The 25,983-nt window shown below is 44.2% G+C and overlaps 3 protein-coding genes, 1 long non-coding RNA gene, 2 other non-coding genes and 1 pseudogene across 7 annotated transcripts; 5 read left to right on the top strand and 2 right to left on the bottom strand.

Annotated features, from left to right (window-relative positions):
- Nucleotides 1–1,723: 1,723 nt before the first annotated feature.
- Nucleotides 1,724–3,200, bottom strand: snapin (SNAP associated protein). The gene is made up of 4 exons (XM_026156201.2): nt 2,754–3,200; nt 2,582–2,628; nt 2,391–2,509; nt 1,724–2,118 (listed from the first exon to the last, which is right to left on the bottom strand). Exons 1-4 carry the CDS (start codon nt 2,948–2,950, stop codon nt 2,011–2,013), a joined length of 471 nt encoding a protein of 156 aa, XP_026011986.1. The 5' UTR covers nt 2,951–3,200; the 3' UTR covers nt 1,724–2,010.
- chtopa (chromatin target of PRMT1a) lies at nt 3,062–9,398 on the top strand. The gene is made up of 6 exons (XM_026156198.2): nt 3,062–3,203; nt 3,697–3,786; nt 4,822–4,972; nt 7,142–7,316; nt 7,701–7,844; nt 8,479–9,398. Exons 2-6 carry the CDS (start codon nt 3,722–3,724, stop codon nt 8,667–8,669), a joined length of 726 nt encoding a protein of 241 aa, XP_026011983.1. The 5' UTR covers nt 3,062–3,203; nt 3,697–3,721; the 3' UTR covers nt 8,670–9,398.
- A 669-nt stretch (nt 9,399–10,067) lies between these two features.
- On the top strand, nt 10,068–15,025 carry LOC113014438 (uncharacterized). The gene is made up of 8 exons (XR_003270965.2): nt 10,068–10,397; nt 11,785–11,838; nt 12,375–12,404; nt 12,580–12,624; nt 13,098–13,155; nt 13,319–13,460; nt 14,329–14,376; nt 14,924–15,025. It is a non-coding gene; the product is annotated as an uncharacterized LOC113014438 (long non-coding RNA).
- On the top strand, nt 12,794–12,931 carry LOC113015446 (small nucleolar RNA SNORA8). The gene has a single exon (XR_003271116.1). It is a non-coding gene; the product is annotated as a small nucleolar RNA SNORA8 (small nucleolar RNA).
- On the top strand, nt 13,518–13,648 carry LOC113015453 (small nucleolar RNA SNORA18). Its single transcript, XR_003271123.2, has one exon. It is a non-coding gene; the product is annotated as a small nucleolar RNA SNORA18 (small nucleolar RNA).
- Nucleotides 15,026–15,518: 493 nt separating the features above from the next.
- Nucleotides 15,519–17,896, bottom strand: LOC145423391 (E3 SUMO-protein ligase ZBED1-like; annotated as a pseudogene). The gene is made up of 3 exons (XR_013904444.1): nt 16,662–17,896; nt 16,233–16,485; nt 15,519–16,072 (listed from the first exon to the last, which is right to left on the bottom strand). The product of XR_013904444.1 is annotated as an E3 SUMO-protein ligase ZBED1-like (transcript).
- A 1,992-nt stretch (nt 17,897–19,888) lies between these two features.
- txnipa (thioredoxin interacting protein a) lies at nt 19,889–22,709 on the top strand. The gene is made up of 6 exons (XM_026155973.2): nt 19,889–20,324; nt 20,478–20,553; nt 20,657–20,804; nt 20,894–21,253; nt 21,333–21,635; nt 21,723–22,709. Exons 1-6 carry the CDS (start codon nt 20,069–20,071, stop codon nt 21,768–21,770), a joined length of 1,191 nt encoding a protein of 396 aa, XP_026011758.1. The 5' UTR covers nt 19,889–20,068; the 3' UTR covers nt 21,771–22,709.
- The last annotated feature ends 3,274 nt before the right edge of the window (nt 22,710–25,983 follow it).

Below are 25,983 nucleotides of genomic sequence, written 5' to 3'. Positions count from 1 at the left end.
TCGTGGACATCACCAGATGATGGTTTCCTTCTGTTTAATGCTGCCAGGCCGTCACTGCAGCAGCTTTCAGTTGCTGTTTGTTTGTGGGCCTTTCTGTCTCAGGTTCAGTCTTCAGTAAGTGAAATGCTCAGCTGGGCTAGGATCAGGTGACTGACTTGGCCATTTAAGAATATCCCACTGTTTTTCTTTGATAAACTGGGTTGTTTTGGGTCATTGTCCATCTGAACTATGGAACATTCAGTTTGACTGCATTTAGCTGGATGTGAGCAGACAGGCTGTCTCTGAACACCTCAGAGTTCACGCTGCTGCCTCTGTCCTGTGTCACATCGTTAATAGACACCAGTGTCCCAGTGCCACTGGCAGCCATGCACACCCGAGCCATCACTGTGTTTTACAGATGATGTGATATGTTTCTGATCACGAGCTGTTCCACACCTTCGTCATACTGTTTTCTTGCCATCGTTCTGGTTGATCTTGGTTTCATCTGTCCAAAGGATGTTTTTCCACAACTGTGCTGGCTTTTTCAGTTCTTTTTGTTTAATCAAAGTCCAGTCTAACCTTTCTATTCTTGAGGCTTATGGTCGGCCTGCACCTTGCAGTGAACCCTCTGCATTTAGACTTGGACATCGATACAGCTACCTCTCCTGGAGAGTGTTGTTCACCTGGTTGTGATGGGGTTTCTCTTCACCGTGGAAATGATTCTGTGATCATCCACCACTGCTGTCTTCTGTGGACGTCCAGGTCTTTTTGTGTTGCTGAGTTCACCAGTGCTTTCTTTCTTTCTCAGGATGTACAATCTGAAGATTTTGCCACTCCTAATATTGCAGCAATTTCTCAGATGAGTTTTTCTGTTTCCAGTTTAAGTACGGCCTGTTTCACCTGCATGTAGAGCTCCTTTGACCACATGTTGTCTTCCAAATGCAAACACCACACCTCAAATCAACTCCAGGCCTTTTATCTGCTTAATTGATAATGACATAACGAAGGAATCACCCACATTTGTCCAATTACTTTTGGTTCGTTTAAAAAGCAGGTGGCACATGTTAAGGAGCTGAAACTCCTAAACCAGGGGTGTCGAACTCCAGGGCTCGAGGGCCGGTGTCCTGCAAGTTTTTGATCTCACCCTGGGTCAACACACCTGAATCAAATGATTATTTCATTACCAGTCTCTGGAGAACTTCAAGACATGTTGAGGAGGTCATTTAGCCATTTCAATCAGCTGTGTTGGTTCAAGGACACATCTAAAACCTGCAGGACACCGGCCCTCGAGGCCTGGAGTTCGACACCTGTGTCCTAAACCCTTCATCCAATTTGGATGAAGATCGTCTCAAATGAAAGCTGCACATTATGTCAGTGTCCATTATATAATTGGAATATGTTTCAGTAAACGGGTAAAAGAAAAAAAAAAAGAAAACAACAGCAACTTGTGTCAGTGTCCAAATATATAAGGCCCTAACTCTGTGGTCTGCCACTGGGCTGCTGAGTTACTGGGGTTTCCAACACTTCCACTTTTGACACCAGTGAATACCACTTCCAGTTGATTGTGTATCATCGTGGAGTAAAGATTCACCGACAGTGGCATCTTGTACACTTCCACACTGCCTTACAGTGAATGACCCATTCTTTCACAAATGTTTGTGAGGCAGGTTGCAAAGCCAGTGATTGATTTCACACACCTGTGGCAATAAAAACATCAAAAGATTAAGAGCTGTGGCTCCTATAGTTTTGTCCACATAGTGTATCTATTTATTGAGTGCATTAGAATTATTACATAAATATCTCCACTGTGCAAGCCCGTACTCTGAAGTTGCCAAATGGTAAGCAGACAGCAGCTTTTTCACTGTGACAAAAGCAGAACATCAGCGAGGTATTAAACAAAAAGACAAGCAAATGTCAAAGGAAGACCGGCCCCTCCTGGTTTTTAGCTTCCTATAATCACAATCAACCGTTCCTGCTGATCAAAATAGCTCACAGTATTTACTGTGTGGAGCAGGAGGTTCAAGGTGAGGTTCATGGTTTACTAGGTGAGCGGGAAGCGAAGACGCCCGATGTCTCCAGTATCGTCTTCCTCCGCGCCGTCTCTTTGGCCACGTTGTGGTTGAGCCGCCTCAGACGTTCCTGGACAAAGAAAGCTCAGGTTGTGTAATGTTTCTATATCGTTTTCACACCATTTTCAGGTAACTTGAATAGTTAGTATATCTGTGGTCGCCATGGAAATCGGAATTACAAGTCTCGTCATACAGTATTTGTAGTATACCTCCCTTACAGGGGCCCAATATTACATTATACTAATTTCCTGCCTAATGTCTGATGTGACGAAGGCTGATCGTAGGCATGCTGACGGGCAGAGCGTGATACAGAAGAAGATCAGCTACAGACTGGTCACTGACCTGAGCGTTCTGCAGGATGTTGTTTACTAGCACAACTCTACGCCTCGCATTCAGCAACTTCTTTACATATGGGTCCAGGTCCAGAGCCACCTTCTGATGTTCGTTTATCCTGCATAACTCTGAAAAACCGCACACAGCACGTTATTTATGAATCTTTTATAGCTGATGCTATATTTGAAGCAGGACCTTACCTGTGGCCAGACCGTCTATATGTTCTCTTAATTCCACTTGGCTTTTTCTGTAAAGAAACGTGAGTCACGTGAGTCCAGAGACAACTGAACAACAAAACAATCAGTCTGACGGGGAAAGTCAGCTGACTGTCAACAAGCTGGCGCGGTCTAATCTAACGAGGACGCGAGTTACCTGACCGAGTTCACATGCAGGTCGAGCTGCTGTATCGCTGGTCTCAGGAGGTCGAGCAAACCCTCGGCAACAGCATCGTTACCAGAAGAACCTTCGACTAAAGCTGTAGCTGCCATTTTACTGAACCAGCGCGAGCGGACAGGAAGTCGTGCCCTCGTGACGTCAGCGTCACAAGAACCTCTCCATTTTCTTCCCATCAGTAGCCAGGAGCACCATTTTAGGCTTTCGGATCGCGAAGGAGTCTCGATTTCCGCGTTATTACAATATTCCTGGGAGAGTTTGATATAGGGTCGCTTACCTAAGCGCTGTTTCAAACCGCGCGTGCGTGGGGAGCTGTATATGGTCAGTTGTATTTAAACAGGATACACGGACACCTATACGAAGCCGCCGTGCTGCTAAAGCTAACCTTAGCTAGCTTTGAGGCATTTCTCTACCAACGCAGAATCCGCTGTAAGTATGAGACGAAGTTGTTGTTCGTCGATAAACGACATGCTAGCGAAGACGAGGCGGAATCGTTACTCCGTGTTCTTGTCTCTGCAGTTTGTTATAACCGGATGGACGCTCGCTAAACATTTAATTTTTCCACCGGACGTGATCGACAATTGGGTTAAAATTAAAACGTTCTCTTAAAGAATCGATCCCTTTTGTTGCTGGTGACACAGAAAAGAGTTTAAAGAAGTTGAAAACTTTGCTAAGTCAACCAAACTGGCGGTGGTCTGAAGTGTAGCTTGGGTGGGAGGGGGTCGTGGGTTACTCCTACAGGGAGGATTTGTGTGACACTGTGTGTAGTCCTCTCTGTTAAACACGTGTGTAACAGCTGATGTTAATTACAGCAAATTCCTTGCAACAGTGACTTAAAAGTGGTAATTTAACTTCTAGTAGTAGTGCGTACATTATGTGTAAAAGAGAGGGAGGTGAAACACATTCTCTTTTCTGTTTCCAGGACTCTACAATCAAAGTCTTTCAAAATGAGTGCGGCTGCCTCCCAAAAAGTTGTCCTGAAAAGCACCACCAAAGTGTCCCTAAATGAGCGGTGAGAGGCTACGCACCCTGTCAGAAATTAGTCACCTGCTGCCAGCCTTGGCTTGTGCAGGTTCTGATACTCTCTGCGGAACCTACTGTTGGGACCAAACCTGATATGGATGCAGCTCTGGCTGTTCCCGTGTGTGCGCTGCTCATTCAACTCTCTTGGCCCTGTCCTTGTTTGTGTTACATGTAAATGAAGTGTGGGGCAGGAGGGGCTTGCCCAGGCCAAATGTTTTGTGTGAGCAGCACGCACATGTAGACGAGGGGTGACTGTAGCGGTCGTGGTTGGTAAAGCATACGCAGAACCAGACCACCATCCTGTAAATGCCTCGGCACGCTGGCTCCCTGTTTAAACAGCACTGTATACGTCATGTATACACCATTAAATGGGACAGGAGGGCTAAAGCTAAGTCAGTGAGATGGGGCATCTCGTCTTTTCTGCCTCTCATCTTTTTCTCTCTCAGACCAGTAAAAGTGAAGCTTTTTATCTCCTCGTGTTCTATCATCTTTCTTCTTCTTCTTTCTCCTTTCCCTGCTCAGAGTACTCAGTCCTAGCTTGGACGTGACAAGGGACTACCCCTTCCCCCCAGTTCCCTAGTTCCTGACCACTTGGTGGTTTAAATAAAGTCACGGTCCATCCTGTAAGTGGCTGGGTGCCAAAGCACACCTCATGCCCTGGCCTCTGCTGCTGCGACATGATGACATCCCTGCAGTGTCAGCTGGAGGCTCGTAAGTGGCAATTGTGGCTCTTCTTCTGAAACTTTCTCTCTCCTTCTGTCCTGAAGTCTGCTTTCAACTGTTTTTTCTCCTTGTGTTAATTTTACAACACAGGCTAAAGTCAAGTGTAAGTAACTCTGGAATATCATATGATTGAGAGAGAAAATAAGTGCCAACAAGTGGAACAAAGTCTAACATGACTAAAGAGCTGCCACGATCGTCCATATGAGAAATGACATGATGTGGAACCCTGCTTCCTCCTCCTCTGTATATCCCCTGTCCCCTTCTTTTACTTCCTCCTTCTTTTTCCCTCCCACCTCTAAAGCTTCACTAACATGCTGAAGAACAAGCAACCCACTGCGGTAAGCATTCGAGCCACCATGCAACAGCAGCATTTGGCTAGCGCCCGCAATCGTCGGCTGGCCCAGCAGATGGAGAACCGGCCTTCGGTGCAAGCCGCTCTGAATCACAAGCAGGTGAGCGCGACGCTCGGGTGAAATTGGTGTCCGTGGCACTGTTGGTTCCATCTGAATATGTTTAACCCGAATTAAGGCTACGTCCACACGTACACGAGTGTTTTTGAGAACGCAGCTTCTTCTGTGCGTTGGGCCTTTCATCCACATGTGCGCGGCGTTTTGCATCACTGAAAACAGATTTTTAAAAACTTTATGTGTGGACTCAACGCCAAGGGTGTGCACCTTTTTTTTTGCATCACACGTTATTGTTTCCATGCGATGAATTTCTACAATATTGACAAAATATTGTTGCTGTTAATCTGCAGCTTTTACATGCTTTCATATACAAATACAGTTTAGAAAGACATTTGTTTACGCTTTCCCTCCCAGGCTGCTCGACTTCTGATTGGCTAACATTTCTACACAGTTAGGATTATAGACAGGGCTGCACATAAGTGGTCTGCAGGTGCGCATGTGCTGTCAAAATAAAAGATGCGCACCAGATAAGAAGTTGCAACGCGCGTTTGCGTACATAAGATTTTCTGGAGGAGGACAGACATTTGTTTAGAACTCTTAAAGATGTCAAGAAGCTCCTTTAAGCAGTTACTGTGATGTTCCTCCACCTCCAAAGAAATAGCAGAAGGAGTCCGAAGAAACACGTATTCTCATAAGTGGTTGCAGGAGGTGAGCTGGCTTCAAACAAATGATGAACGCACAGAGATGTGGTGCGGAATGTGCCGTGAAATTCCCACTCTAGTGGACAAAAACAGCCTTTTATATGGACGCAAACGCGCGTTGTCATTTCTTATCTGGTGCGCGTCTTTCATTTTGACAGCGCATGCGTACCTGCGGACCACTTATGTGCAGCCCTGATTATATCGCCACCTGTTGCTTTGGGTCGTTTTTGAAAGCTATTCAATTTGTTTTTTGCATATAAATGTTGACGGGATTTTTTTATTTAAACGAAAAATCTCAGTTTACAAAAACACCTGTGTCCATGTGGACGTGGCCTGAGTGTGTGAGTAGAGAAGGAAATCAGTCACCCGTGGTTCTCTGATGCTGCTGTTCACCACAGCAGTGGGTAAATAAAGAGCACAACCGAAGCTGAACTGCATCTATGGTCCAGTCAGAATCTGTCATCTTGAATATTTTGGATCCATCCAGTCCTCCAGCTGGTCTCTGACCTGGTCAGTCTGTGGACAAAGTGTGATGTGAAATTTAAAAAAAAAAAGATTACCTGGAGCCTGCAGACATCAAACCACAGTGTCAGCAGTGATGCTGAGGGATGGTATCAGGTTTGATAGGAAAACACCTGGATTTTTCCATTTTTATATTAACAATGACGTAAAAGCGATCGTGCCAAAACGGTTTATTATTCCAGCCATTCCCCAAACCTTGGACTGCCACAGCCCAGTTTGAAATGTGAAAAGCTTCTGCTGCTCACAGCTCTGGTCAGTGTTTGACAATTAGGCATTTCTTTTACGTTTCGGGTGACTTAATTCTCCACACGCTGCTCTGATTTCCAAATGTTCTTTCCAAATAACGGGGATTGAAAAATGGGTCGGAAGACGATCATCCAAACAAATTTCCCACGTGTGGGACTAATAAAGGTTATCTTATCTTATCTTATCCCCTGGGCTTGTTTCAGTTTTCATGGCAACCTTAAACTGACTGCAGAGTCCAAGTTAAAATGTCCTTTTTGACAGAAATGTTCAAAGCCCTTTGATTTTGGAACAACTCCTGTACAAGTATAAGCCCTTTTAAAATGATGTAGTCTATAATAACAAGTTCCTGGCTCTTTCAAAATTAAAATCAAAGGAAGAATCCAGCTAAGGTACCGACAGCATTTTAGATTTGATTTCTTATTTGTTAACGTTTGTGATTGGAGTCGACTGCAGCGTTTGTGCAGAGTGTGAGAGTCCTGGGTGAAACGTGTGCATGCACACAGAGCAGCATGATTGCAGCCTTCATCGCAGCTCTGTGGCAGCACGTGAAATCCAGCCTGCCCAGCACCTGTAGGTCACGCTGGCCTCGTTCAGTAAAGACTTGCTGTGAGTCTGAGCCGCAGGTCATTACGAGGCTCCTGTTACTGCCATGTGCAAGATGATATTTCCTGAGGATTCAGCTTACTGATTTTAATTTTGTCGTAATTGCTTTTGTAATGTAGCATTTGTAATTAACATGTGTCAGAGCCTAAAGCAGCGACTGGGGAAGAGCAACATCCAAGCCCGGCTGGGTCGGCCTGTTGGGGCTCTGATGCGTGGAGGACCTCCTGGAGGCAGAGGAGGAATGCGTGGGATGAACAGAGGAGGTCTTCGGGGACGAGGCAGAGGAGGCATAATGAGGGGAGCTCTGTCCCTGAGAGGTATGTATCAACAAACTTCAGTGTCTGCCTGGATTCTAATGGCATCCTTTAAGCTGTGTACATACTGGAAGTGATTTGCAGGAGACTGTAGATGGTGAAACACATTTGGCAGGTGGGACCCAGGATCTTATCTCTCATCTCAACGTCCATGCAAGCGACTACCAATGAGTGCGCAGGGTGCCATTGATTGACATGTAGCCTAGCATTGAATGCATTAGAGAATTACCTAGGCAACTGGTACCTGGGATGTCTGCAGGAGATGGGCCGCCAACCTTAATGCCATGTGGGACTAGTGAAATGCTTTCAGAAACGTTGGTTTGACTGTCGCTTCGTTTTTAAGTCTTGCTTCGTGCTCCTACTGAGTGTTGGCTTTGCATTACACAGGGAAGCGAGGTTCTACAGGTGGGCCCATGCGAGGCCGTGGTTCTGCCGGTCGTATGGCAATGCGTAGAGGAGGCCGCCAGCGTGGTGCAGGTGTTGGAAGAGGAGGAGCTCTGTCCCGAGGAGCAGCTCGAGGAATGCCCAGAGGTCAGGGGCTTATTGTTATTTAATTCAGCTTATTTGTGTAGCACCAGTGAACTGTCATTTTTTAATATCTATTCAAAACTGTTTTATTCATACAGTGCAAGTCACAGCAGCGCTCGCCTCAAAGTGCTTCATGTTACGGTAGAGACGCTGACACAGGACAACAAAAAGTGATAACTAATGACTAAATGTAGAGTGGGGTAAATGCTGTAGCTGGATAAAGGTGCATAAAGTGCATCATGGGAAGCTCCTGGCAGCCTAGGCCTATTGTAGAGTAACTAAGGAAGGATTCAGGGTCACCTGATCCAGCCTTAACTATATGCTTTATTAAAAAGGAAAGGTTTGAGCCTAATCTTAAAAAGGACAGAGGGTGTCTGTCTCCTGGATCCAGACTGGGAGCTCTTCCACAGAAGCTGAAGGCTCTGCCTCCCATTTAAACTTCAATTATCTGATGAGCTACAAGTGAAGCAGCAGATTGGGAGCGAGGTGCTCTGTTGGGGTGATGCGGTTCTTTGAGGGCTCTAAGATAAGATTATTGAAGACTTTGTGAGGGGGGACTTTAAATTCAGAGCCAACAAAACATTTGCTCTTCAGTTGAACAAACTCCTGAAGATTTCTGCTCTGTGTTGCTTGACAGGTCGCGGGGGGCTGCGTGGACGTGGCGGTTTTGCTGGGCGACGTGGACGTGGCCGAGGTGTCGGTAGACCGGCTGTTACTCGCGAGCAGCTGGACAACCAGCTGGATGCCTACATGTCAAAGACTAAGGGACATTTGGACGCAGAACTGGATGCCTACATGGCCCAGGCAGACCCCGACTCTATGGAGTAAAGGACTGTGGACTGAGCACACAGAGGCGCTGAAGTTGGACGAACAGTGTAGTGTTGATGTGCTGAGAAATGATTGTTAATTTAGCTGAAAGTGATGACACTTTAGGTGGCACCCAGTAGCGGTCTAAACAATATTGTGTGGGTCACTGCTCGGTTGTGCATCGACCCGCTCGTTCAGAGCCCTTTTAATCCTGGAGGGACTTCTTATGCATTAACAAACCCTGCTGTTTCTAGACTTCTGTGTCCAAGACGGGTTTTTTCCGTTGTCATTTTTTTTATTTATTTTTTTTTCTCCAAAGGGACAAACTGTCAAAATTTTACATTTGTTGAAAGCAGTTTTTAAATGTGCTTTTCTTTTAAACATTTGCCTGCTCGAATCGTGGGAATTCAGAAGTTTTAAGCATCACTTTGTTTGCCGTTTGCTTACAGTGAAATGTTCTAGGTGAAATTTGAATTAAAGTGGAAACTATTTCCTTAATTGTGTCAAATGTCTGAGTTTTAAATGTGCATTCACATCCAAGAGCTGGCTGTCTTTGAATGGTGTTTTTGTAGGAGGGGGGGTTGATGCTTTCACTTCTGCTGTTTTCACAAAGTAACTTTGAGGATGCCATGTTCATTTTGGGCCGAAGATGGCTTTGTTGCACCAACAGAATAGTTCTCATGAGTCTGTGGGGTATCTAATGAAGTCAGAGGAGTTAGTGCCACAAAAAATAAACAACTTTTGGAAAAACCTTGTTTGTTTTTTTAATGAAACTGAATTATTCCCAAGTCTTTCACTTTGCCCTCTTTGACCTTTTTTTGTAAAAGGAAAACTACAGTGAGTTTCTGGAGTTTGGAGGCTCAGCATTTCTCTCAGCTTGTACTTGGGTGCAGTCTTTGATCTGAATAGTTTGTTGTGACTTGATTGGATTTTAGAATCTTATTTCTTCATTGTTCAGCTGTGTTTGGTTAATTTTCTGCGATGAATTTTAATGTAGTTCCTGTTTTGTTTAGAAATCGTTCGTGTGTCAACACAAAAGGTTAAACAGACCCGTTAAAGTATGCTTGTAGGTAACATTCACAAAGGTAGCATGGTTTGGCACTTAATTTTACCCGTCAGAGTATTTTTCTAGCTAATATTCATAAAGGTAGGACAATTTGCCACTGAATTTCGTGTTGTGCGCATGCGCAGAAACAACGGGTAGGATGGATTACCAGAACACCGGATCAATCCAAAGATTGATAATGCTGATACCACATTGGTATCAGATGGTTGCATAATGCGATCAGTATTTAAATTTGCATTTAGTACTGTTGCTGTTTCATCCGAAAGTGGACGTCTCTGTGCTAAAAGCACTTGTCACGTGTCTTGCATATTTTGTTGCCAAGCCCTCAAATGAATGAGGCTGAGCAGACGCGTGACGTATGTAGAACGCAGTGAGTGATGGCAGACACAAAGGAGCATCCTGTGGAGACACAAACACTAGAAACTTTGCAGGAAGGCTATTTGCTATTGTGACACCAATTTATACAAACAAGAACACTCGCGATAAACACAGCTGCTTTGTACATTAATAGTATGGGCTCTTGCTATCAGCGACGCTGGAACTGTATTTGCTTAGCATCGGATCTGCAGCGTCGCGTGAGTAGGTGTCGAAAACCGGTTTCGAGTGACGTAACACTTCCTATAAAGGGCTTTGCGCCGGGTCTCGAGTTCCTTTCTCTGCGGTCCGTCATGCGAGGACGAGAGGTAAGCCGAACTGAGCGTGTTGGTTAGTTATGTCCTCTGTGTGTATATAGATATGTGGTTGCATACGTTTTATTATTTAAAACTTAAATGCGATGCTCTTAAACCTCTGTGAACATAGCTAACATCTAGCTTGGCGCTAAAACTGTACGCGTTTTTTAGTATACAAGCTTCCAACAATGCGCCAATTTATTTTTAAAAACGACAAAAAAAATAAACCGTCGACTGGTTTTCCTCTGGTTAGAATCGCGTTTCACCGCACAGAATCACAAAGTCAGGACAGTCCTTACTCTGTGATTTGCTCGAACCTGGTGTTAACACAGGGTGTTAACTTCGGGACTCCCGGAGGGCCTGGTTAGCTTTCTGCGGGGAGTACGACCCGACCTACGCACGTGGAAGGCGCCGTGGCCGGCGTGTATGTTAGTGTGGGGTGCCCGAGGAATATCTGGCCGAGCAGAGAGGGCACTTCTGCTGCCCGCTCCACTCCGAGGCCTGTCCGTCAGCCTGCAGTGCGCGCTGTTGTCGGAGGGAGGCAGTGTGCCGGATGTGTTACAGCGTGTCTGTGAGCCAGCCGCGACAGAGCGAAGCTGTAATAGAAAAGCTGAGGTGAAACAAAGAGTTAAAATGATGAAAAGCGTCGCTGCAGCCGCTGTCTGTGCTTTTCCTGCTTTATATTTTGCGCTCTGGGTTTTTTCGTGGTTCTTTCGTACTCTGAGCAATGCTATCGCTCCGTGCTCTGTTCCGGCTCACTTGTCAACCAATCAAAATTCGGCAGGCTCAAACGTCATCAGCTTCCAACGACGCGCAGTCAGGGTCTTGGAAATAATTGAATGTCTGTATTAAGTCCTCTAAAAGTCCTGTGAAGACCAACGTGGGCTGCATGTGGCCCACGACGTAAAATGTGTGAAAGCCGTCCTTTAGAAGTTTCCAGAAGTGCAACGTATAAATGTAGAGACAAGACTGTTTCTGGTAACCTGTAGTCAAAAACTATTGTACATCGATGCATTATTATCATAGCAAGTGTTAACAAGGCAAGCCTGCCTTATTGATATATCTAAGCTTGTATTACCATGGAGACGGTGCTGTTAATTAAGAAACCAGAGTATTAAGAGCAGTGCACCTCTTGCCGTTTGAAAGAATGCAGCTTGGGTGTTATGAACTGAATCGTATGCATATTTTTATATGGTATCTGCCCACAATGCCACAGTGCAATCACCTGTTGGGGTTTTCCTGCACTGTGGACTAATCCCTGGGCTACAGTGGCTATAGAACATCAGGTTTTGCTTTCACCTCTGCATCATTGGTTGCTTAGTGGTGACAATGAGCCCTGACACACTCGACATACAAGTTTGCATCTCCTCCCATTTAACACAAACTTCTCGTTTTGCAGGATGTGATGGGGAGCAGTGGCTCTACAGTTCTTGCTGCTGCGATGGTGCATGTGGTCAGTTGTATTTAATGTTTGTTTCAACAAAACTGTACTGTAATGGCTGATTTTTGTCTGGTTGCAACGCTCATGGGTCAGCCTCAGCTAAAGCACTATTAAAGATTTGTTAATCCAAGCAACAAAGCAGAAGATAAACAGTGGATGTTTTCACTTCAACAACAGAAATGGGCTTTAGAGTCCAACCATAATCTGCTTGGCTGTGGTGCCTCAGCTAAATATCCATTTCTTCCTGTGTTTTAAAAAAACAAAAACCTGCTTTAGCAGTGGTGAAGCACCAAAATGAATATGACACACTACTTTCACGCATGACTGTTGATTAGCACAGTATGAGCTCTGGTTCTGTCAAGTGGGCCATAAAGCTTATGCAGTGCAAAGAGCAATATATTCTCTTGCAACCCACTGCTGCAGACTTTCCGCAGCAGTGTTACTAATGAGGACTAACATCTGTTGGTGACCTCGCGTGTTCTGTAAACTGACCTGAAATTTCAGTTTGAAAACTTGTTAAAACGAGAAACTGTACCGTTTCCCTGCAGGTGTCGCAGACGACGCTTCAGTCCAACTCGGTAAGTCGTGCTTGAGGACTAATGTGCTGTAGACCAAGTAATGATGATTGGCTTAATATGTTCAACTGCTCTGAAGTGTGAGTGACAGCTGCCTCTCTGAACACCTGCTGCACTGTAACCACAAACTGAGTGTTGTTGAAGTCCCGCTGACCTCCATCCTACCTCCTTCTGGCAGGTTTTCCTCTTGACCTGACTTTCTGCACTGAGGCAGCAGTAAACGGTACGTCGCGTTTCTGCATCCATATCACTCCCACGATGTAAATGTCCACCACAGTGAAAACCAGACTGACACATGATTAAATCAGTGAATCAAGATGTGCAAAAGGAAAAACAAGATCTGTTAGAATGAATGTTAATCTCAAGGAGAAGTGAATTGGAGCCACAATGGCAGCACTGTGTGGTATCTGCAGCCAGCTGCTTCGTTAGCTGGTTTGTTCAAAAGTCAGTGCAAGATGAACTCAACAAATGGCATCGTTGGTCTCCCGACTGCTTGTGTTTGGAGTCCTGGTAAACATGTTGGTACACACTGCATTACTCGTGGATCCGTACTCATCAAATAAAGCTGTTTTTGTTTTTTTCCTGCAACTTAATTTTTGTTGCTGATCTGAAAATGAATTGCTTTTGTAATCAGCCATGGTGTTTGTCCCAGTAACCCTGCATCAACTGCTGAGCTCACTGTTTACCTTTTTCCAGGTTTCTGCTGCCACAACTGATCATGTCCTGATCCAAGGTTTCAACTGCAGTAATGAAGGTGAGGATTGGCCCAAAGGACAAAAGGGGCTGGAGCCTTGGTCCTTCCTTACTAATGTCTGTGGAAATGTGTTTTTGCACAGAGTAAGAACAAGTGCATATGCAGATTCTCTTGTTTCTAACGCTGTTTATCTTGTGTAACTAAAATAATTTTGTATCAGCAGGTTGTGCCAAAATGTTGCTGCCACACCTCATTCCCCTGTAAGTGTCAACATGTTTCCCACGAGGTGCAAGTGACAAACCCTCTATTGTTAGGAGGAAGCAGCAGACTGTCCAACTGAAGACGCTGAAATAAATCAAGTTCAAGTAAGAAATTGACTGGTGCTTGATGTAGTCGTGCATATCATTTATGCTCCGTAGTATGCTGAGGTCTATCCCGACAGACCTTTCTCTGTAGGGCCGTGTCGTTGGAAATGCCTCACAAAGTAAATCTGTTTCGCTTTACCCACATGTTCACTGCCATGAACGTTGTGAGATACTGATGCAGAACAAGTGTCTGTCAAATATTACCAACTGCTCCATAGATTTTCTATTCTGTCATTGTTTACAAGTCTTATCAGTGGACTGTTTTCATATCACTGGTTAGGGTGGACCACACAGATAAACATGGATAGGAGTAATCGGTATAGTGTGAGTACCGTGAGGTTCTGTGCATACCACGAGCCTGCTTTAACAGAGTTTCTTTTTTTAAATTTAATATTTTTTTAAATGAATGATCTCTGAAAATCCCTGAACTCTATAAAACTCACAACATGAGGTTTTCAGCAACATTTGGAAATTTTAAAAAGAGGGAGAGATCTGGAGCAAAGAGGCAGAGCAGTTACCGCGACGATGAGCTCAGGTGGCATGGAGGAATTCTTTCCGAGCATCAAAAACAGCAGCACTTGTTACCGTAATCAACATTAAAACTTCTCCAGTATGAGGAAAAGCCAGCATGCAAAGTGACAGCAGTGAAAATGAAATGTGCAGGTGAACAATTAACTTTAGACTTGACAGTTAACTGAAGCCTGCAGCAAGCAGGCCTGGGTCTAAAGACGGTCTTCATTAGAACATGACAGGACACGCTCCAATAATTTAATAAACTCTCCATATTACTGTGAAGCACTTTGGTGTGCCTTCGGGTTTTTAAATGTGCTATATAAATAAAATTGTATTGTAAACCCATGTGTTTCAGAATCTGAAGGCTGTCCTGCCTGCATGGAAAGGACTGCAGCTGATCGCTGTAAGTAGTGTTTGTGCGTCTGTGTGTCAAAGTGGTCATGAACCAAGGCTGTCAGGATTCTGTGTTCCTGTTTAGCTGTGGACATGACCAAAAAGCAAGCCATCCCAGTGGGCTTCTCAAGCAACCAGCTTAGAAGAACCTGTTGGGAACATTTCCTGAGGGGTATATGAAAAAGCAAAATTCCAGGATTAGTGACATGTTGAGGCTTCACTTTCAGGAAGGTGTCGCTCAGTCACTTTGATTCAATAAAAATGTATTTCTATAAGGCCAGTTCACAGTAAAGGTGCTTTTAATGTAAAAGAAGCTCCAGCAGAACCAGGCTCAGGGGGTGGCAGTCGTCTCCTGTGACTGGTTTGGGGTGAGGGTAAACGATCATGATGTCGTTGCTATAACGACGCCTAGCCCATTGGGGCAGTAGTTGAGTGTAGTGACAAACTGTAGAGTCGAGCTAAGCAGCTGACATATTCAACACAATTGATGTCACTGACTTCACTTAGTGACGGTGCTGCAGTCATTCTGTGTCTGAAATCTGTTCTTTTCCTTTCAGGAGTGGATCAGTGATTCCTGAGAGGAGACGGTTCTCCAGGCTGACGACGTGTTGTAACCTTTGCAAATGAGGATTTAATAAAGGATGTCGTGTTACAGCAAACCTTGACTTGGCACTTGTGTTTGGACCTTGTTTAAGTCTTTGGCTTGCAGAAACAAGGTCAATGAATACTTGGTGGTAATACATTTTAAAGCTCCGTACTTCATGATGATTTTGGGACATGGATGTCTGAGGGTTGATGTTTACACTAGTGCTGTCAAGAGATTAAAAAAAATAGAGATTAATTAATTATGATTTTTAATTAATTGATCTAATTAATCTCTTTAATCTCACCTAAAAATAGCTGAGGAAAGCCCTCAACTTATTGTGGCAGACCAAAAGACTGATATAACAAAGAAAGTGACTTTATAAAGTCATTTATTGTTTAACAAACGTTAAACAGATGCAACCATTTACATACTGTTGTATTCTTTTGTAAAATAAGTGGAAAAATAAATACAAATAAAATCAAATAAATTAAGTGCTGCAAGTTAGCACATCAGAGTTGCCCTTTTCTGAGCAATACAGCACTGAAATTCCTCTGCTTCAGATAATGAAAAATAAAACTGACATTGCAGTGCTGCAAGTTAGCACATCAAAGTATTCTTCCATCACAAAAAAAAGTGCTGAACATCAAGCAATCTATTCTAGTAGGCTACAAATGACACAGCAGCTATGCTGACCACATGTGTCTCATTTCTTCTTCCTCAGCCAGTTGCTAAGACACACCAGCCTGGTAACATTTTCTGGAAGCAAGGCTGCCCTTTTCTTTTGCACTATGTGGCCTGCAAGGCTAAAGAGTCTCTCACAGGGTACAGAGGTAGCTGGGGAGGCCAGGTACTTTTGTGCTAGGACTGACAGCTTTTCATAGACTCCTGAGTGAGCATACCACCACTGCAGGGGACAGTCATCAATACTGATGCTGGGTTCTGCTCTGTAGCGCTGCAGCTCTCCAGACTCAATTCCATCTTCTGAGTCAGAGTCAGACCCCAGAAGGAGTTCGCTCCTCCTCTTCTTCTGAGCTGGTCCATCATCCTCTGTGGAGGGCTGGAGACTATCTGCTCTTCTGGGCTCTGCTGCCTGGAGCATATTCTCCAGAATGGTCCACACCTGAATGAATGAATGAATGAATGAATGATTGTGATTAAAACTAAGTGCTTTTTTTTATTTTATTTAATCTTGTAAAGAACTTTGTGTTCCATATAATAAATAAAAGTTTGATTTGATAATGAATTGGACTCATTAGTCCAGCTTAACCTTATTGTCCTACCTGTTCCCTCTTTTCTCTTGGAAGACATTTCAAATCCTTAAACCGTAGATCCAATGCTGTGGCCACCTCGAACCATATCTCGTTGCCATTAGCTCGTCGTGCTGCCAGATCCTTCTGGAAGGCATTCTTGAACTTCACCACGTAGGCAGGATCATCATCAGTAATGTCCATGACACGGTACAGATGGCGAAAAGCAGGCAGCACTACAGAGCAAGAGACGTAGGCCTCACCACCCAGCAGCTCTGTCACATACCTGCAGAGGTGGAGAGGTTTGCTAAATAAACCTAGCTGGATTCATTTAAATCAAAGTGTAACTGATTTCCAATTTAATTTTCCTTAAAAGTTCCTTGTTATGTTCATTAATTTTGATTTTACACATGTAACAGTAGTTTATATAATTAAAATGGGAAGGTGTTTATTTGAACTTACTTGCATGGTTCAAGCAGGAGCTCCAGCCTCTGCAGTTTCGCCCACTCAGCTTCGGTTGGCAAGACCAACCTGTGGTTCTGTTGGTCCAACGTAGCCTGGACAGCCTCTCGGTTACATAGGAGGCGTGAGACCATTGCGAGAGTCGAGTTCCACCTGGTGGGTACATCCTGTATAAGTTGATCGCTCTTCTTTCCGAGTGCTACTTGTTGTTGGTTAAGTTCTGTGGTACTCGCAGGGCTTTGTTTAAAATGACCAACAATCTTGCGGCACTTTGCCAGTACACCGACAAAACCACTGCTATCGAGACATACCGTGATGGTCCTCTGGAGAATGTGAGCATTGCAGGCGATGTGCTCATATGGAAGTGCTCTCATAGCAGCCAGCATGTTTGCTGCGCTGTCTGTGCCAATGGTGGATATCTTGTTTTCAATACCCCAGTCATTTGCTACCTTGAGGAACTGTTCGGCGCATTTATCAGCAAAGCGCCTGGTTTCTGTTCTCATGACGGTCAGTGCAAATGAGTTGAGGTTCCACTCACTATCAATAAAGTGTCCAGTCACCCCAAAATAGCTGTGGTTGCCAGCTGAGGTCCAGTGATCTCCGGTTATAGCAAATCTCAAGTTTGTTTTTCTTTTCGCCGTCGTACATTTTGCTGATTTTGGTCGTTACTGTAGTCCTGCACGGTGGCTTGTATGACGGGTCATTGGACGCAATTTGCAACACCTCTGTCAATCCTTCGTCCTCTACTATATTTATCGGCCTACAGTTCATCGCTATCCACTTGGCAATAACATTAGTCAGCCTGTCGGTCGCAGACTTGCTCATACGAGGGGTATTCTCTAGTTTTGTTTGGCGAAAAGCTTTGCTCTGGCTTGCTATATTGCTAACGTCTTCACTGCTAGCTGTTGCTGCACTCGCGGCTGGGTGCTTTGCGTTGAGGTGATAAGCAAACTCCTTCTTACACTCTAGGCAGACCACTTTACCTTTGTCAATGGTGCCGTCGGGGCGTTTATGAAATACAAATTTCCCGTTCATTGGGCCAACAACTCTCAGATGCGCCTCCATATCCACACTGTAAGCTAATCACCACTTCTCACCTTGACCTCACGACGTGACTCCACCCCCAACAAGTCAAGCACAAGGAGCCCAGCACATAAAAACGGATTTTATAACATAGCAACTCTCATACAAAATCAATGACGTCAAGAGATTAAAAATTAGATTAACGAGATTAAAAAACATAACGCGCTAAATAGCATTGTAATTAATTAATCGCAATTAACGCGATAATTTGACACCCCTAGTTTACACGTGTTCAGGTCTGATGGTTCCAGAACCTACTGAGGGACGTGGGGATTTTTATTTTATCACTGACTATTTTTAAAGAAAAGATTAAGGTTTTATTTTTAAAATCTTGCCTTGTCATAGATTTAATTCCTGCACTGTCCTATTAAACTTGAGACTAGCACTCACTGATACTGGGTGTTTGATCTTGATGCAGAGGGCGCTGGTATACTGTAGTAGCTTACTTTCTCCACTAGGAGGCAGCAGTACTCCATTAGCTTGAACCTAACAAGTACAACCTACAAAAAGTAGGTTGAAGTTCACAGAGCTCAGAACGGCTTCGTGCAGGAACCAGACACCATATCGACGTTCCTAAGAAAGCTGCTGGGAGTTCTCCAATACTAGGTTTAACCTAGAAATGGCTAGATTTCTCCATGGGCTGTCATGAAGCTGTTGGGACAGGCTATTTTAATATCTTCTAGACTAGTGCTGTCAAACATGAGGCCTGGGGGCCAGGAAAACCCCAACCCAGCCTGCTTGGCTAGGTTGGGGTTTTCCTGAGGCCATACATTTTCTTTAGTCTATACTTGTCTTCACAGGTTTTAGTTTTACTTTCTTTCTCATGAAAACCTCCCATGTGTCCACTAACAGTACACCAAGGTAACTACATTTTCAATGTTTTAATTTTTGCACATGACTAATTGCAGGTTAAGCTCAGAGTCATTCGCTTTCTTTCTTTTGCTACAGGAAAAACTGAGAAATGTTGAACTGCTGCTCTTTGTCTTATGTTAAAAGATCTTATTGATTGCACGTATAGTTGCACTCTTGCCACTGACTGAAATTAGTTTGACTCATCCATGTAAGGTAAGAGTATAAAATGAGCTTGACATCCCTGTTTTAGACCAAGACTCAGTATTATACTTCCCTTTTTAAATGCTTATATTGTACAAAACACTCCCTTATTTCCCTGAAGCTCATATAAAGGATATCCATCCAGTTTTAGCCCTCTGTTTAGTGTTGACCTCGAAACCTTGAGCGTTCGATTCATTCTTTAAAACAGCTACTGGACAAAAAAGGCTACAGTGAAACTGAAGATGTTCAAAAATTAAATATTTCAATAGGTTTATAATTTCATGTGCCTTGTGTATTTTTGTTTTTGCGAGTGATTATAATCTGTTTCGTTTATTCTACTTTATCAAAGTATTTGGTGATACTGTGAGCTTTCTTTTTTTGCCTGTCCCGTTTGGCTCTTTCGCCATCAGAATTCTTGTCTAAAGGCGAAGAAAGATGCCCAACAGATTTACTTTACCAAATGGACCATCCCAGCCTTGCCATAATGATTGATAATTGATTCACCTTTTATTGTTTATTTTATTTTTACTTGTTAAATACGGGACAGACTTGACTGGGGAAAAGAAAGAGGGGAAAGAAAAACAGCGGGGAAGAGGGACGGAGATAAAGGGCAAAAAACAAAAACCAACAAAATAAGCAGACAAAAAAATACAAATATCAATCACCTGTTGAGAAAGAAAAAGAGAAAACAGGCAGAAGAAAGAAAAGAGCAACATAATAAACAACATCGCGATGATCTATGTGAATATAACAGTAAATACTAAATATTAAACAGCACGTAAGATCGACAGCGCACAGTGTGCTTTGCGGTAGGAGCTAAAAGGGTGTCGTTTGTGATACTGTGAGCTTTCAAGTTTCCCCTACATGTGATACTGGGTTGACTCATTGTCAGGCCAAGATTTCACACGTTTTAACGTGTTTACTATAAATGCAATGTTCTCTCTGTGTACTTCCAGTTTCCTGTGCGCGCATCTGCTGAGCACGCTGTACATTCTCCCAGCCACGCGGTGTACACGCGTTGTTTCGTTGCGCTGATTGGGCAGGGCTGACACAAACAAAGTTTTCTCCACCAATCAGAGCGGTGTGCACGCACTGAGCCATGCTGTTCATTCTGCCTCCTCGTGCCCCGCTCATAAAAACTGCCTCCTCCCTTTGTTTACAGCAAAGTGAATCGGTCGCTCGACGTGTTTGGATTATCGGTAGTTTCCAAGGGATTTATTTGTGAAGTTTCACGATTCAGCTCATTTTGTCCATTTTCGAGGTCGTCAATCATGGTGGCGATGACGAAGAAAGTTAAAATCTTTCAGATAATCTTTTCCGATCCCAGTAAGAGTTTTTACTGCGGCGGAGACACGGTGTCCGGCCGTGTCGAAGTGGAAGTCAGCGAAATGATGCGGGTGTCCGCGCTGAAGCTTCTGGGTCTGGGCTGCGCCAAGGTGGAGTACGCTAAAGGCAAGCAGCGGTGCCGACAGGAGGCCGAGTACCTCAGACATGAAACGGTCCTGCGGCTGCAAGACCAGCCCACAGGTACGGGAATTACCTTTATGCTGGATATCCTGGAATGTGTGTTCGACATTTACCGGCTTAAAACATGTTTGTGGGTGTTGTAAGAATTGTCAGGGCAGCCGTGAAACCTGCTGTGCATGAATATTGCTGTAAACGGTTTACTTTCTTTTCCAGACTCTGACGGCTCCGTGGTGTTGAGACCTGGCAACAAGTACGAGTACACGTTTGGATTCGAGCTCCCTCAGCAAGGGTGAGGATGCGCTATGTGACGCATGATTTTCCGTTATCTAAAGAGATGCAGTGTGCACCTCTCCACCGACTTACAAGTGATGGAGCAATAACGGTTCTTACAGGCAACTGGTGTCGTCATACAAGGGGAAGTTCGGCTACGTCCAGTACTGTGTCAAAGCCCTGATGGAGAGGCCGCAGCAGCCCGTGCTAGAGTGCAAGAAATGTTTCGAGGTGGAGGAGCCACTGGATGTCAACACCCCAGACCTGCTGGTGAGTTCACTAATGCCAGAACATAGTCAGTGTTTTTGTCATTGAAGCTTGGGACTGCATAACCGAACAGCCTTTCTGCTGCTCTTCAGTCTCCAGCAGGTGGCATGAAGGAGAAGAAAGTCACCTGCATGTTCATCCCTGACGGTCAGGTGTCATTGAATGCAAAAATTGACCGGCGTGGATTCTGTGAAGGCGAAGAGATCTGCATCAATGCGAAGTTTGAGAACACCTGCTCCCGCATTGTTGTGCCCAAGGCTGCCATCATAGCCAAACACACCTACCAGGCAAACGGCCGCACCAAGATCCTACGCCAGAAGCTGTCCTCGGTGCGTGGTAACCACATCATCTCTGGGATGTGCGACGCCTGGCAGGGAAAAACTATCAGGGTACCGAAGATCAAACCATCCATGCTGGGCTGCAACATCATCCGCGTGGAGTACGCTCTGATGGTGAGCCTTCAGTTTCTGAAAGTTTTGGTGTTTATCTCGTAAACATTGGTGTTAATAACTGTGTTTTTCTACATCATAGATTTACGTACACATTCCTGGTAGTGACAAGCTGATCCTGGAGTTGCCGTTGGTCATTGGGACTGCCGGTCTGGGCAGCCGCAGCAACAGTGTGAGCAGCCAGGACAGTTCAGCCAGCACTGCCTCCCAGAGCTGGGTGTCTCTCAGGATGCCTTCTGAACCTCCGAGCTACTGCGACGTGACCCGGGACTGCCGCCTAGACCAGCCTCTCACACCTCTCCTTGATGACTTTGACGGCGATGACAGTCCCATCTTTATGAACGCACCAGCCTTCCAGTACCCAGCGCCGCCAGCCTACAGTGAGGTAAGCATCTCTGGTAACTTAAAAGTGTCCTGTTAGTAAGAAGTTGCGTTCCTTGAGATAACTAAAAGGAATTACGTGTTTTTTCAGGCGGAGGAGGAGTTCAACGGCAATGCTCGCATGCTGCCGGTCTGCTGAAGTCCACCAGTGGGAACCGTGGAACTGTGGTCCACCTGTTAAGGACCAAACTTGAAAACAGGCAGAAGGTCTGAACTCCAGAGGAGGTTGGATGGAGAAGTAAAGGCACGAGTGTGGAGGTGGACTGAAATGTTGGTCGTTTGTTATGTCAGCTGCCTTCAACCTGCTTCATCGCTTATGAGTCTTCCTGCTCGTGCTCCTCAGACCAGAGATGTTGAGGCCCGATGGCACAGTGATATGCTGCATTTCTGAATAAGCTGCCCTTTCCAGAGACTCTCCATTTACAGCCACTATGACTTTGTTACTGGGCCGAGCACTGGCCTGCTGTGGCACCGTGGCTTTTTCTCATTGCACTCCAAGCCTGTATTTTTACAGGACTACTCAAAAGGAAACATCCTTTTACCAGTCCACTCAGTTTGCATCGCTGTTACGAAATTGTTGGGAACACTGTTGCTTTTCAGAATCACAGAATGTAAATTTCTTCCTTAAATGTCAGTAGTGTTACCAGTGTTTGAAAAAAGTCCTTTATTCCTATATTGTTGCACTTTTTGATCGCTTTTGACTCTCCTACTGCCCAGAAGACTCTGTTCAACTGAACAATGTTTTTGATGTGGAGATATGCAACTTCCACCAACTTCCACCAGTCACCACAGCTTGGTGACTGGTGCTAATTACTGCGAGTGCCGTCCATACCACACGCTCTCGATGGAACGCACTTTATCTGAGGATCCTTGTATCTGATCTGCAGTTGTCCCAGACAACATTTCATTTAAGAGTTCCACTTCTGTGAATTCACAACTTCTGTTCTTTCAGGGCGCAGGGAAATCACTGTTAATGACTCATTTGTGAGAAAATATGTTTGTAATACGCTCTTGATACGTGCAGATGTTTTTGTATGAAACCCTATGGGTTCTTTTTTTATTAAAAACTATCCACTCACTTGTCTACCTCCTCCTTTTTTCTTTTTTTTTTCTGGTTGTCAGCTAAAAAAATTTAATCGCTGCAGGTTTTTGTTCCGCTTGCACAAACTCTTTGCGCAGCGAGCCGATGGAGAGGTCTTTAATCGCGTGTGCCGTTATATCTGCCCGTTTCTGTGAGTCGGGGCGTTTTCCCTGAGTAGATGACAACAGAAACAAAGATTAATACAATAAAGGCGTTTCGGTCAAAGAATGGTACTAATTTATATTTCTTTGTATTAAAATGTAATATGGACCTTTGTCATAGAAATGCTGGAATAGATTCCACACACTGTGGAATCTGACAGGGGAAATTAGTCAGTGGTTTATGTGACTTGCAGCAGTGTGGCTGAATCTATTTGGTTTCTCTTCCACAGCATGTCTTCATCCTGTCTTCCTTCTCTCACCCCAACCAATCACAGCAGAGCCTGGTTCTGCCGAGGTTTCTTCCTGTTAAAAGGGAGTTTTTCCTTCCCACTGTTGCCAAAGTGCTGCTCATAGGGGGTCATATGATTGTTGGGTTTTCTGTATGTATTATTGTAGGGTCTAGCGTACAATATAAAGCGTCTGGGGCGACGGTTGCTGTGATTTGGTGCTGTATAAATAAAACTGAATTGCATTGAAAATATTTTTCTTACACTTTTAAATGATGTTCTCCACTCTATACTACGTGCGTCAGTAGCCATTGCGAGCAACAGATAAGCAAAGTTTGTTTATCCAACAGTGCCTCTGACAGGCTCAGCTCATCTCACAGCCAACCAATGGCAAACGACGAAAAGTCATGTTTAAGCTTCTCAGAGGCAGTGACATTTCCTCTGCTCTTTTCCTCTCCCTGGGAAATGACTACTGGAGTCTAATTGTTATTAAAAGTTCACAGCTTGACTTTCAGCCAAGTGACCTTCACACATTTGGCAAACACTAATAAACACAGTTTGATATTAGAAATATGAAACTATGGATGTAAACTTCATAACAGGGAAACAAACCAGCCTCGTGTACAAGGGTGACCAGCAAAATGCTTTTAAGCCTCAAGAAGAACGACTTTATTAGTATTTTAATATCATTATTAAAAACAATAAAACAGAAAGAAAACCATCAGGAAACACTTTTCACTGAAACGTATCAAACACACATTTCTGCTTCTTTTAAATTGGAAAACCTTTTTCGGACTAGACGTGTATCCAGCTTTTGGAGCCTTTGCTGAAACTTTCCACCTTTTCTCAAAACACAACCCAGAGCAGTTTCACGAAACAAAGGACTGTTTTGGAACATCGAATCCAAACATGCAGTCTAACCAGTGATCCGTGTCTCCACAGCCAGGTGGCTCATTCCCAATATCCCGTTTCATCTAAACGTAGTAAGAAGGGTTTAAAAAAAGTTATTATGCTACAACAGTTTTTTCCACGTTACACCGGCCACACATGCTTCCTGTTACATTCTCGTTCATATGTATATTTAAGTCTGTCTTTGCCAATGTATTTTAATTCAGGTGTTAATAGACATGTTTTATTAGAGAAACACATGATATATTTAACTTCATATGGTTTAGACTGAACAAGAATTATAATGAAATTTAGTCCAATTTTTAAATGCATTTTATTTTGTCAATTTGTTACCTTTAAGCAAAATATACATATAATATGTTTTATTTTAATTAGTTAATTGGGCAGCCCGAGCACAAATGTAGGCGACTCGCCTCATATAGCTGCCAGCTGGTGGGGACTTACACCACCAGCGTTTAGTCGCCTACAGGCCTGAGATCTCCACCCCTGCCTCAGGTGACCTCACTGGGGCTAAAGTCTGGTAAATGGGCTGATTCTTACACAGCACCTTTCTACTTTCCCAGAGAACTCAAACATACAACATGCCTCAACATTCACATTCATTCGTACGAGCACTTGTTTTTTTCTATGCTTAAGTGCTTCCACACAGGACACCTTTAAATCCCTGAAAATGAGTAATTATCTGGGTCCAGGCTGTGGGTCAGTCTTTAAAGGCAGACATTATGTTGTTACAAAAAAGGCCCCACTTATCAAGACCATGAACACAGGAAACTAACTGGATTTCCCATGAGTATCATCTCAGGCCGACTGATTTTTCATACTTGGAACTCTTTTGATTCTGCAGTTTGGGAAACCCTGAAAGGTTTTAGGACCCAGGGGGTCAAAGTGAGGGCAGCAGGTGCTTTCTTCTGTCCTGGTTGGTTTTAGATGAAGGCACTATTTTAAGCTTGATTCTGAGATATGAGCTCTGAATCACACTTATCTGCTGGGGACACTGAGGTGTTATCAGGTGATTGCTACATTGCTGGCAGGCTGTGCCATTAAAAGAACTGTGTGGGTCTTTGGTGTTGTGCAGATAAGGCCTTTTGCTCTAATAACGCCTTGTTTTGCAAACTCTTAATAATAAAATGATATAAAGATTTGACCTCTTTATTCCGGACTCGTCCCTGGATGAGTTTTTAACTGGAAGTTTGTTTAGTAGGATAAACACCTCAGTGTTACAGATTATTTCAAATGAGCCAACATTCTTCCAATCTGTAGCAGATTGGAAGAATGTTGATTTATTGACCCCTGACCAGCCCTACAGGAATTCTCTCCTGGAGTTAGATTCAGATTAAACAGTTCAGCTAAAAAACAAATTTCATCTGAACCAACTGGAGCCTGCAGTGCCTCAGACGCAGAGACGGTGAGGACAGCAGGAAACTCATCGGGGCTTCACTCCCTCCTATTAAGGTCTGCCTGACTTTGGATCCACACTTTTCACCGTCTGAGGTCCATCAAGGCGTTCCCGAGCAGTAGGGCAGCGAGCTGGGGGGGGGTTTCTAATGACTTCTTCAAAAACAGGCTCCTCCCATCTCGCCTCACTGAGGCTAACATTTGTCTTTAAGGCAAGAAGAGGAAGACGCCGACCCTGCAGGCCTGTTCCACCTCCATTGTCGTTCCAGTGCAGAAGCTCAGAGAGACACAGACGGAGACTTTGCAACAACTTAATAACAACAACAAAGATTCGGGCTGGCAGCGCCGAACCCTCAGGAGATCCTTCATAGTCATAAAAATGAATAAAACTAATGATGATAAATCTCCAGACATTTGCATTGTGGCTCATTCTTAAGTTTCACTCTGAGAGATGAAGTAAGGCTGATGAGAAATGTTCTCATGTTCCAGGCATGTGTGTTTGCAGGCAGCTACACCATCATGTCATAACTCGGCGCACGCCTCGAGCCATCCCCAGACGCCAGCTGTGATTGGCTGAGA

Source organism: Astatotilapia calliptera, chromosome 22 (genome assembly GCF_964374335.1).
Source record: "Astatotilapia calliptera chromosome 22, fAstCal68.1, whole genome shotgun sequence".
NCBI lineage: Eukaryota > Metazoa > Chordata > Actinopteri > Cichliformes > Cichlidae > Astatotilapia > Astatotilapia calliptera.
The sequence above is the reverse complement of the archived record's forward strand: the minus strand, read 5'-3'. Positions and strand labels throughout refer to the sequence as shown.

Bases quoted from the DNA above. Each gene is read 5' to 3' on its own strand.
- snapin (XM_026156201.2), bottom strand. From the start codon at position 2,950: ATGGGAAGAAAATGGAGAGGTTCTTGTGACGCTGACGTCACGAGGGCA. The intron at 2,629-2,753 runs GTAACTCGCGTC...GTTTCTTTACAG, and splicing joins CTGCATGTGAACTCGGTCAG to AAAAAGCCAAGTGGAATTAA. The intron at 2,510-2,581 runs GTAAGGTCCTGC...GCGGTTTTTCAG, and splicing joins TATAGACGGTCTGGCCACAG to AGTTATGCAGGATAAACGAA.
- chtopa (XM_026156198.2), top strand. From the start codon at position 3,722: ATGAGTGCGGCTGCCTCCCAAAAAGTTGTCCTGAAAAGCACCACCAAA. The intron at 7,317-7,700 runs GTATGTATCAAC...TGCATTACACAG, and splicing joins GGGAGCTCTGTCCCTGAGAG to GGAAGCGAGGTTCTACAGGT. The intron at 7,845-8,478 runs GTCAGGGGCTTA...GTTGCTTGACAG, and splicing joins AGCTCGAGGAATGCCCAGAG to GTCGCGGGGGGCTGCGTGGA.
- txnipa (XM_026155973.2), top strand. From the start codon at position 20,069: ATGGTGGCGATGACGAAGAAAGTTAAAATCTTTCAGATAATCTTTTCC. The intron at 20,805-20,893 runs GTGAGTTCACTA...GCTGCTCTTCAG, and splicing joins TCAACACCCCAGACCTGCTG to TCTCCAGCAGGTGGCATGAA. The intron at 21,254-21,332 runs GTGAGCCTTCAG...TCTACATCATAG, and splicing joins GCGTGGAGTACGCTCTGATG to ATTTACGTACACATTCCTGG.